Below are 12,192 nucleotides of genomic sequence, written 5' to 3' on the forward strand. Positions count from 1 at the left end.
TCACGGGCCCAGCAGTGCCGGCCATGCAGGAGCAGACCCAGCGGCGGCCGCGTGCCGCAGCTCCCGCGCTGCCGCACTGTACAGCTCGGCAGCTGAAGACACATCCCCTGGCTTCAGTACAGCCCGTCCTCCTCATTTCATAGGATTGGAAACTGTTAGGGTTCCACTGGTTTTTAAGGAATTGCTTCCACTTCGTATTTCTATGAGGAAGTAAAAAAGCAAGTCCCAAGTGGATGAGAACAACTACTCCAGGAGAGAAGCAGAAGCTCAGAGACCAAACCAGAAGAAAAGGGTGGCTGAGACCAACTGAGTCACTGCATTTCTACTTAAAGGAGGATTTCTCTTTAAAAGGGATCTGAAATGTTTGATGCAGCGTTCACCGAAAGGTCTCTTCCTGGTAGCACAGGGTGTGCATCCCTGACCTCAGGAAGCCTGAAAAACCTGTTCTGTTGAATGCAGCAGGAAAAACTAAAAACAAAGAAGTAAGCCATCAGGGCTGCACGCCGGTACAGGAATGCCACCAGACCATGAACTCTTCCTAAATTTTCAGCTGCAAGTGCTGAAACGTGGTATCATATGTCTAGGCATGTGTTTTGCTGGGGTTACTCCAAGACCCACCCAGCTGGAATGGGTCGGAGCTGCCAGGACTGGGTGGGAGCTGCGGACCGAACCCCCCACGGCCGCGCTCGCCCTGGCAGGCACAGAACCCCCCTCAGCTCAGCAGCCCCCAAGTGCTTTGCTAGACAGCATTTAAAGTTAAACACGTATTTGGGTGAACCAGGACTTAAGAAATCACGGGCAAAGAGGCATCTTCCAGAGTGGGGGCTGACAATTATTATTCTACCAGGAGATACATTACTGGGGACGGTGATATTTTATTGCAGGTACAGGGAGGAGCTCCGAGCTTTCGGTAGCGGAGACACACCCCTACAGAAGGTACAAAACATCGCATCTTTTTGTTCCAAACCAAGCGGGCGTGAGGCAGCTCCACAGCTAATTGCTCCAGGATGGGCAAACCCCCTCATCCTTGTGGCAGCTCCAGCTTCAATACAAAGTAAAATAATATTGAATATCAAGGTTCAAAACCCCCAAATTTATCCAAAGTCAAGTCACTGACCAGACCCATAAGAGAAAATCAATCCATGCATGGTTAATAAGAGCACATTCAAATAACATTTCCAAACACTGTCAATCTCTCTGAAGCCACATATGACCGAGAGAGAGGATTTCAGAGCACACCGTGCCATTGGCATTTTAGGCAGAATTCCCTCTCCATTGGTGTCTACTGAGAACGTTACTTCAAAGTAATTAAAGGCCCAGCACAATCATTGAAGATAAAATACAAAGCAGTCTTCAAACTCCATCCCTTGAGGAGAGGCACATTTTGTGAATTCATGACAGAAGTAATAAATAACCCTAGAGAGGCCGACCTTTATTTCACAGCTAAAACCTCCATCTCCAGTGATGTTATTAAGCTTCAGGGAGCAGAGGAAAGCGAGCTGGCCTGAGCAGGGCGGGACGGCTCACACTCCCTGTACGCAGAGGATACACAAATAATTGACAGTGTTACGTAAAACCACAGGAGTGTCGGATCTTCGTGTCAGTCGTGTTTTTATCTGGTTTGCTTCCAACTTTCTTCTCAAATGAGCATTATCTATCACAAGCAGGAAAGTATGGTTTTCCTTTTATTGTGTGCATCTAGTAACACTGCTCTTCAATGCATGGCAAAAATGGGGCCTCGAATGAGTTTGGGGGGGGTCTAACGTGGGGTCTCCCTGCCCTGGCAGATGAGGAAACGCTCACCCTGGGCATACAGCCCCCTGCGTCCCCCAGCTCGGGCCATCCCCTGCCGACCGCTGCCACTGCACCAGGACGGCCGTGGCAGGAGCTGGGGCACCCCACAGACACGGGCACGGGACGCTGCATCCCGCTTCGACTGACAGCGTCTTCCTTCAGCTAAAAACGGGTGAAAAACGGGCAGGGTGTGGCAGTGCTGCCTGGCAGGCCTTTGGGGACGCTGGCCACAGCCGGCAATGGATCCAGCCCCAGCCGCGCTGCGGGCGCTGGCTCCTGCGCCGGGACACCATGCCGCGGGTGCCAGAGGCGCTCGGTGGCTCTGGGGGATTTTTCTCCAGCAGTTAGAAAGTGGAAACTGTGGGAGCATCACCAGGACCAGGAGGCTGCGGCCACGCAGGGGAGCACCCCCTGCTCCTCCTCGCAAGCAGAAAGAGAGCCTGGGCGTTTGGTGGAGGAGATAATGACTCTGAATTATTAAGTAAACTTCCTGTTAGACTTATTTAGAAAAACTTCTCTCTACCTTCACCGGCTGTGTCTGAACCAGCCCGTTCGTGACAGAGCTCCGTCTCTAGGCTTCACCAGGGTAAATCCAGGAACGAGCGTCCTCGCCTCGCAGGGTGAGGCGGAGAGCAAACGAGGCTGAACGTTATTAATAACATCATTTTCTCAGGAAAGGGCAGGCTCGTTGCCTGAATATTCAACAGAGCATTAACTGTTTGGTTTGCACGTGACTGGCAAAAGCTAGGTGTCAATATAATATATAATATAATGATGACCGTTTCACTTTAACCGGTGTTTATTCCTGAACTGCTGTTCTTCAGGATCACCATTGTAATAAGCACTGAACAAAGCAAAACAAAAAAAAGAAAAACAAAGCAAATGAGGAAGAAGAGGAGGAGGAGGATCTTTGTCTTATTATGACATACGTGACTTGGACATACGCTGAGATGAAAAAGGAAAAGGCCTCATCTATAAATGTATGCCAAGGTTACAGAATAATGGGAAAAAGTGGTCTAGCAGGAAAAACTTAAGCAAAAGTGTGCTAACTGCAGAAGGGTTAACACTGGTAACATACTGTGGCAGAAGATTAAAAAAAAGTTGAGGTTTACTTTAAATTAACCCTTTCCAGTCCATATGCCACTAAGCAGGTACCAACCTAGAAAAATAGTCCACCTAGCAGTAGCGGCCCTTTGAAATTAAAAAGAGAAAAAAAATAATTTCTTTTGTTCAAGTCAGGGCAGCCACAAAAGTCCCAAATCTGTTGGAGATGTCCGAGTGCAGGGACCTCCACGTCGGCACCGCAGTCCGGCCCTTCGCCTCGCCCACGTCGTCCGTGCAGTGGACCGAGAGGCACTGCAGGTGGCTGCCGGTCTGCGCCGTGGCCGAGGTCTTGCTCGGGGGAAGGTCGTGGGCTGGAAAGGGTTCACAGAGAGATGGTTAGGAGAACCGCGCAACGCAACCCCATCAACTCACACACCCGGTGGCAGGCGGGGAGCCGGGACAGCCCCGCATCTCTGCACCCGCCTCTGCCCCGCCGGCCCGCGTCCCGGTTCCTGCACCCGTGGCGTCCCCGGTGTCCCCGCCACCGGTACAGCTCCCTCTTCCCACTCCGCAGCGAGCTTCTCCGGCTGATTTTCCACCGTGCCAGAAAAACACCAAAAATACTCTCTTTCACATGCCCTTGTTTTAAAATAAACCAGCAATACCTTTGAATGCTGGGGATGTATACACGACTGGTTATGTGTGTCCTGGATGCACAACTGGGAGTTTTCGCCCCCCGTGCACCCTCCACTGTCCAAAATCGACACTGAAACTTCCTCAAGCAGGAAACCAGCCCCGAACCCTCCGTGTCCTCCAGGTCACTCCCATCCTCGGTCCCTTATGGGCACAGGTCTCCCTGTTCACCTCTTTTAACGGAGCACCACAATAGCATTTTTCTTATAATTTCTTCATTTTAGGACTTTGTAGGATCTTTAGCCACCATTAGTTTCTGTTAACCACAGAAATTAAAGAGTTTAACCGAAACATCCTAAATGATGTCCCGGGCCTTTTTCCTCTGGATTTCACAGTTAATATGATGAATAGTTAGACTTGTGCCCTCCAAAGTATACTACCGTGTACTCATGACTCGTTCCCGCTGCCACTCCATTATTTTTCCTTGCTTCCATTCTTAGTATTTTCAAGTAATCTTCTCTGTTGCAAATATATTTTTCTCATCTTCAGAATCTGCCTTGGTGCACGTTCCCTCTCCCTGCACGGTGCAGCCAGGGTCGTCTTTCTTTCATGGCCTTCTCCCTCGCTGAAATCAATCGCTTTTTTAGTTCTCCCCCACTGCTCTTAGCCTAATCAACCAAAAAAAGCGCAAAGACAAAACCCCTCAAACTTCATCCCTTGCCTTACAAATCCTCACATCCTCAACAGCTCCTCCACGGGTCCTTCTCACAGACCTTCCGAAACAGCGAGGCAGCGGCTGTTGTCCAGCCCGGCTGGGGCTGGGCAGCCCGCGGCCGGCGCAGGCTGGGGCTTGCTCCCCTCTCCCGGGAGGAGCCAGCCTGCCAGCCCCGAACACAGAAAACCCTCTCATAGCCAATGCACCCCCAGGAACGCCGCTGCTTCTGCCAGGGAGGATGCCCGAGCAGACGCAGGCAGCCCCCCCAAGCCTGGAAGGAGGGCTTATTGTGGGATAAGAATGGTGAATAAATAGAGGAACGGTGCAAGGCAAGACAAAAAAAAGCCAGCAACATCTTGACAGGCAGCCTGCATTTCCTCTCACCCACCATTTCGTTCATATTCACCCAGAGCACAAGAGGTAAGAGCAGACCCACTGCAGCACTAGCAAATGCAGGGACCGCAATTTCTCTGGTAGACCCTGAGAGCTGCCATCGCGCAGGGCTGAGAGTGATGCTGGAGCATGCCAAATATGCCAGAAAATGGCTGTGAATGTTTAACCTCCTTAAGACCTTTCTTCACATCACCTTTCTCATGTTCCACAAAGCCGAGCTGCGTGGGTTTACCACACTTCATGGACTAAGTTGTATTTGTTCACTTAACCAGCCGCTACACCAGATACAAAATGGGAACTGAACAGCTTGGTACATGATCGCAGTGATATTAAAAAAGTAATTTTAAACTAGTCTGGAATTCCCCAATTTAAACTGGAAAATGCTTTTAATGCTTGATTATAGGATGTCAGAGATGCTCATATTCAAAACAGTATCATAACACCACACAGAGAAAGTAATTAGAGCCTGGGGACACGATGCTATAAATGATGGGAGAAGGAACGTGGCTCCAGAGCAGTGCTGCTGCCTGCTCAGCCATGCGCTGCATTAGTGCAAGCATGTGCAAAATCAACACAAAGCTCCGTTGCACACCTCAGCCTCGCACAGCCGTGCTCTGGGTTGCATTCCTTCTGTAGGATACCCTCATTCACTGCTTGAACAAAGAATCCAACATCAGCAGGTCAAAGATGCTCATGTTCTCTGAACTCCAAAGCGGATTACAGTCCCCTGTAGTTGGCACTGGGTTTTTTTAGTCAGTTTTGATAAATAAGCAGTACCGAGAGCTGAAGCACAGATCAGAGTTCGCCGTGTAATACCCAAATGCAGCGTTTCAGCAGGCGGAGACGGCATTAGCACAGCCCGCCTTTGCTCCAACGTGGGGAACTTGTACTCTTCTTTCCTGCTACCCCTGAACCTCATCACACCCCAGACTCTCTCCCTCCCCTGCACAGCCGGGGCCTTCCTCTGAAGAATAACAAGCATTTTTGCCTCCCCGGGGGAGTGTTTCCACCTCGGCCTTAACACGAGGGACACATCTGGGCTGCGGAGTTGGTCCCCTGGCAGCACTCTGCGGGCACGGCAGACCTGAGCACGGCAGGGAACAGCACGGGCTGCTCCCCCGGAACGCGGCTGGCAGCTGCAGTAGCACAGACCAGTGAATCCCAAGCTGACATTATGGTGCCACTTCGGGAAAATCACAGGGCAAAGAAGAGACTCCCTAAATAAACACTACTTGATGAAATGTTCAATTTAAACTCACTATCCTGAATGTAAATATACCCGAGTTACTTTTTATTTATAAAATGTTTAAATCTCAAATGGGATTGCAGAGAATTGAGAAAGGGAACCGTTTTTCTTACTTGTATTTGTGCACGTCCCTTACAATGCACACAGTACCCAATATTTTTTATTCTTAGGTCTCCCCAAACTTACAGGACATGCTGGTCTCGGTACAGGAAAAGCCAGCGCCTTGAGATTAGTCTTTGTGACAGCAGCTTTCTTCCTCTGCCGCAGAGAAAGAGGAAAGAGTCCCACTGCTGAACTGCTGTCACGAGGGGCCCAGGGATCTCTGGTGTTTCTGCAAGGAGTATTTACTGCAGGGCTCCAGGAGACCACCCTCTTGGCTGAGGACACGGGGACACCCACAGAAGTGGCAGAGACAGGGCGTTCCCAGAGCAGGACCCAGCACCCAGCTGCCCACCTGGGATCACAGCCGGAGCTCACCGCGCTGTCTGCATCAGCCGTGCAGGCACCACCGCCACCCAGAAAGGATCAGGTCCTCAGCCAATGATTAAGTGAGGAAGTCCATATGCCAGAGGCATCTGAAGATAAATTAGGCTTATTTACTTGTAAATCAGTAAATTATTTCTAAAACATTTGCTGTGCATAAAATTCATAAGCAAACTGATAACTACTGATCCTGCAGCGATGAACAGGATTCGTTGGCCTCAAAGGAAACCCCAAGTAAAGGAGGTGAGCAGGACCTGATCCTAAGTTTGCAAAGTTAATACCGATTGCCACTGTCCACATGATGCCTGACTCAGCATCACTGTGTGGGAGCTCAAGCTCTCTTGGTCTATTGTTAAAAGCACAGAAAATGATGCATTCAAACCCAAAACAAAAAGAGGATGAGAGCTTGCGGTAAGGCTTGCATTGGCACAGGTGTTCTCAACGCCAGTCTGGAGGGAAATATTCAGTGCAATTTATTTTTTTCCAATACTTCTGTCTTGACAAAGCTATGATGCTTTTCTAGAAAAATGCTTTGTATTAAAATATGGAAGTCGCACTGATCCACCTGATGAGAATTATGTTCTTAAGCACAAGATACTGCCTGATGCTTGTCCAAAACAGTAATACTCTCCCGGCAGACCTGTTTCACCAGCCTTCCTCACTGTCTCTCTGCCTCCTTCAAATCAGCAGTGCCCCAGCACCCGCCTTCTGCAGCACACACAGTCCTGAGGGGTACTGTAGTAGAGACTGATGGGACTCAGCAGGTTAAAATTAGTCAGGTAATGCAAGACGGTGCCATCACGTCATTGCCTCACAGTTGCCAAGTTTCAGATAAATCACTGTCGGTCATGAAGTGCACCTAAGCGAAAGCAAGGAATTTTCAAACAAATTATGTTTAAACTGCACAACTACCTCTACTAGCAACTGCTGCAAGAAAGTTTTAAGTGTTATTAATAAAAGCAATACCCTTGTAATAAGAGCCATCCTCCATACCCGAGATCTGGAGATGGTCTGGGTGGGGACTTCCTCTCCAAACCGAAGGACGTGACACAACAGAACCTGGGATAGATGCAAGTAAAACTACCCGCTTCGCAGGATAGCGTGTGCCGCTTGAAAACGACAAATGTTGAAGTAAAGATGAGAGATAAAACGTCACATATAAGCACACAACATGCTCACAGGGAAGGCATGAAACTCAAAGCAATAAAATGACCAAAGAGCAAAAGGAGTCTGGAAACAGCTCAACCGTGATGGTATCCTCACCCCAAAAAGCTGCGATTAGTGCACGTCCTGGCCGTGGCAGCCTCCATGACTCTCGTACGCGACGGTGGGTGTTAAGCCAGGGAGGACAGTCACCCACAGAGCAAAAGCCACCACGCTGCCTGCGACCGCAGCGGGGTTCCTCCACCCGGCGCACCCAGCACCCGCCCCTCGGCGGCACCACCTTCTCACACACAGCCACCAGGTGAAGTCGTGGTGGTCCCAAAAGCCAGTGACCGCACGGACCGAGCTTACATTTCTAGCACTGGCAACTATTTCTTCCTTTTACCTTGATTATAATAGCCCATCCTACCGTTACCCTGTCCAGAGCAGCAACCCACACTCGATATTGCAGAGGAAGAGAAAGACAAGGAACACCCAGCACTGCGTATCCCAGCTGGGCAGCATTGCTCACAGCAGAGAAAAATCCTGCAATAATCACCAAATGCCCTGGAAGTTAACTTGAGGTTTGATTAATATTATTAGCTCAGCTTGCGCACAGGCACTTCCAAGAGCCAGCCACAACATCTGGAAGAGCTGGGTGGCTATGGCAAAGAAATATTTGCAAACATTCATTGGAACATGAAAGTGAATTAAGCCTGGCCATTTTCACCGCCCTTACACGCTTGTGTTCAGCCAATATTCCAGCAAGTTCGTTTATCGCAGTTCAAACTGTATGTTTTAGGTAAATATTTCAAAGTATTCTCCGAATAGTTTGCTAACATTCATCAGTTACAACAACATACAAAAGCAACGGTAAGAATCGTATCAAGCAGTTGGGACAAAAATGACAGGCTGCTCTCCTTTACAGAGGCAGATGCATATGCAGACAGCTTCAGGTTCCCAAAAGACTAAACAAGCTTTTTTTTTTTAAATAATAATACTAAAGTTTGCTTTTAGGTAAAAGCTATAGGCTTTACCCACAGGAACACATTTCAATCTCCAAGTCCCAAACACACAAGCCAAGTCCGAAAAGCACAGCCCCTGACAGACTCCCCCAGCCTCTCCCCCTTGCCTGCACCCTCTGCTCCGACTGCACATTTCGGAAGCTGCTCTTTGTTCTGCTCTACTTTGCAAAGGCATGCATGCCTGCAGAAAAGAAAAGGTTGCTCTTTGTTTGTTTGTTTACCCAGCATTAATGGCAGCACGGTAGCTAACACAGGAGCCTAGCCACCCCTTGGTAGCCCGCAGCTGGGACACAGGGCGAAGACAAGGAGTTCTGCTCCACCAACAAACTCAGTACACACACCACAGACTGCTTTTTCACATCAGCCCAGGAAAACCACATTTCTCTCTAGTGAGATTAGACCCTGGCAGTCTCCTTGCTCCTGAAGACACTGTGTATACACACTTTCATTTCCTCCAGCTTCCTTCTCACTCCCTCTTTTTCCTTAGCCCATGTTAAGCTGCTGTGTAAAGCCTCGTCCCTCATGTAGCATCTTCATATGCATTCTTTAAAAATAAGCATGTTCTCTTAACTGTGATGACCCCACCAAACACTACGCAAACCCAGAGGTGTCCCGATTTTTAGGTGAGCTAATCCCCTTAAAAACGAGTTCACCTGCAACGCTAGAATGCATTACATGCATCGTCTTGTGAGAGAGGAGATTAACTGAAGGAGGGATGGTGTGTAGTCAAGGCAACGGCGGATGCTGCACAGAGGCACCGGGAGTTTACACTGCTCTTCAGGTGCTGCTCGTGTCATTCCTCTCCTTTTTGCCAAAACCACCGCCAACAAAAGGAATGGGAGGCAGTGACAAGCAGGAGCGAGGGCGCAGTCACAGTCTGGTAGGGGTCTGGTTGGGAATGGGTTCCACTCCACATTTCAGCGTTCCTGCGAGATTGAAGTGACAAACAGGAGGTGAAGATCCCTGGAATGGCTCCTTGCCCCAGGGCTCGTCCCTTACACTTCTTCACCGGCTCTGACAAAGCCTCAGCCGCCCGCGCTGCCCAGGGTCCAGCCGCCCGGCACAGCACGGCCCCGCCGCTGCCGTCCTCGATGGCCAGCCGAGCGTGAAGCCCCTGGATTGCCACTGATCTTGTTAAGGCTAAAGCAGAGGATTTGGCCAAAACCACTATATTCCCTGATCAGAGATCAGTTTCCCCTCTACCATCTGATAATCACTCTTTGAGGATGCGTTAACAGGCTTCTGTTCACTCTGCACCCCTTAAGCAGAGGCCGAGCTACCATAAGAGGGAATAGATTTGAGTAATGATCTCTTACGAGGCAGCAAACCTACATATAGTGTTTAAAATTATTCCCTTAGGACAAGATGTTTTTCACCAAATCTCCCACATGACAGTTTGACATATTGGTTCAGGCACATAGCTCTGCATTTGTACACAGAACAGAATCATCTTTTTCAGTTTTCAAGAAAAATAAGGTCTGAAAACATTTCATGTTTCCCTGCACACTGGACCTAGTCTCCACAGATTAATTTACTCCTAAAATTGTATTTTTTAAACACAACTAGTCCATTTGTGTTGATAAACAAATGAGCCGTCTCCTCCCTCACTACTGCAGCACCAACAAAATCCTGGACAAAGGCATTTTCTTGACCTGGGAGTACAAGTAAGCACACGTTTTGCATTTGTTTATAAACACAAACAGGGCACCCACCACCTGCTTACTCCATAAACTTGCACCACCTTCAGTTTTCTTCACCTCTGGCAACCTGTACCCCGCTTTGGACTGGATCTGCCTCTTCTGTTATAAATGCCTTGGGGCAAAGGCTGTCTCTGGCTTTGGACTCTGCAGCACCAAGCACCCTGCGGGCGCTCAATGAAAAGCCCCATCTGCTCCATTACTGAAAGCTTCCTCTTACTTTGATTTTATTCCTTCATTTATTTTGTGTAACCTGTGCGATTTGTAAAGCCCGTAAGATGCTTAAAGGTGCTACCCTCCCCAGCATGAACAAAATGAAAGGAAATCAGAAGCGTTCATGGTTAAGATGAACAGCTGATGCCAAGGACTCGTAAAGACGAGCACAGCCGAAACGGGGACCAGGCAATGCCCCTCTTTATGGACCAGGAGCAATGTGCAGAGATACCCCAACTCCACAGTATCGGCCACATCTCACTCGGTAACATTTCAAGAAGTCATTTGGCTTGGTCAGCCCATAGATTTATTGCCGAGACCCAGCCAGCTGAGCTGCACTGTGAAAGCCTTTCTCACAAAGGAGGGAAGGCTCTTGAGTCAAAATTGTGTGCGCAGCACTGAGCACTGTCCCACACCACTAATATATCCCACAAACCAGGATTAAAGCATTTGACTTTGCTGCATATAGACAAGACACGGCTCACCTGAAGGCAAAGCAAGGCACAGCACGGCTGTCCCCGCTCGCTTGGGCTGGGAACACAGCCCATGTACCCTTAACATTGAGTGGTGCCCACCCCTCCATCAGCCCATCAGGTCTGGCAATGTCCTCTGATCCTCAAAGCCTCTTCCTCCACGTACAGCATGATTAATTGGAGGTGCCTGTGACTCTAAAGGGAGCATGCATCAGCCCATGCTGCAAAGACGTTTATTTTGCTTTCAGTAGTCTCAGAGCTGGCATGAAGCTCCATTGGTGCTTGCTCCTTGCACAGAATTTAGATAACCGGAGACACAGAGTGCTTGCTGCGAATGCGTATTTTTCTTTTTCCTCCCTTGACCTCTCTTCACGCTCCTGTTTTCACCAGGAGCAATGGAAAGATACACGTACCACGACAGGGAGGCTGCCCAAACCCACGGAAGCGTTAAGGGTTTGTTGTTACGACTGTAGGGTTACAGTTGGACTGCAGCATCCTACCCTACAGCTTCAGCACCAAGCCGGGGCGGATATCACTTGAGGACAAACTCAGACTGTAAGCCACATGCCAGTGTCTGAAGAAACTGGTGAAAACACCGTTAAGCAGGGAAAATGCTAACCCTATCAGTGGAAAAGGTGGCAGTCATCTTACATGTAGCATGACCTTGAAGACGCAGAAGGAACAATGTGTGGATGAGGAGAACGACATTGCTGTTTTAAAAAACGTGTTTCCCTCCACCCTGCTGGGAGGAGACGAGAAAGGGGGAAACACACAGTTCCCCACTTTGCTGCCCACTGCCCAGCACGAGAGTAACACACGTCCATGGCTTTACAGGAAAGTGTGAAACTGCCTACACCTATTTATTTCTCTGGAAGCTACTGTTAAATTACTGCTTTCCAACTCTACGGCTCTCTGAGAAGAAACGTAAGCCCTGTGTCCGAGGGGGAAGCCAGAATCTCTGTACCTTAGGACAGCACCAGCTCCTGCCCCCTGATAGATGGCCACGGGGACAACGGACTGTTTTAAACTCATATCCTTCCTCTCTTTTGGCTACCTCCAGTTCCTCTTTTCGGTTTAACACATTAACTCTCACACTGGCTTTACTGCAAAATACGCAAACCGCAGAGGGGAGTTCTGCCTGCCCTCCTTGCAAAGAAGCTGATGTTGGGGGTTTTGGTTCTCGCATAATAAAAGACCATTCTTGTAAACCGGGTCCCATCACAACTACAGTGCCACAGTGCTGCTTTCTGCTAGCCTGGTCGTGCCTTCCCCCAGGCAGAGAAACCATGGCTTGTGTGTAACAGCCACCGAAAGCTGAGCTACTGATGGCCAA

General features: G+C 49.2%; 1 protein-coding gene across 1 annotated transcript in view; it reads right to left on the reverse strand.

Annotated features, from left to right (window-relative positions):
- Window positions 1–3,024: 3,024 nt before the first annotated feature.
- Window positions 3,025–12,192, reverse strand: part of MN1 (MN1 proto-oncogene, transcriptional regulator) — a 35,792-nt gene continuing 26,624 nt past the window's right edge. Inside the window, exon 2 of the mRNA XM_059827860.1 lies at window positions 3,025–3,209. Coding sequence (XP_059683843.1) covers window positions 3,025–3,209 — 185 coding nt within the window. The remainder of the gene's footprint in view (window positions 3,210–12,192) is intronic.

This window comes from Gavia stellata, chromosome 21, assembly GCF_030936135.1.
Source record: "Gavia stellata isolate bGavSte3 chromosome 21, bGavSte3.hap2, whole genome shotgun sequence".
NCBI classification, from domain to species: Eukaryota; Metazoa; Chordata; class Aves; order Gaviiformes; family Gaviidae; genus Gavia; species Gavia stellata.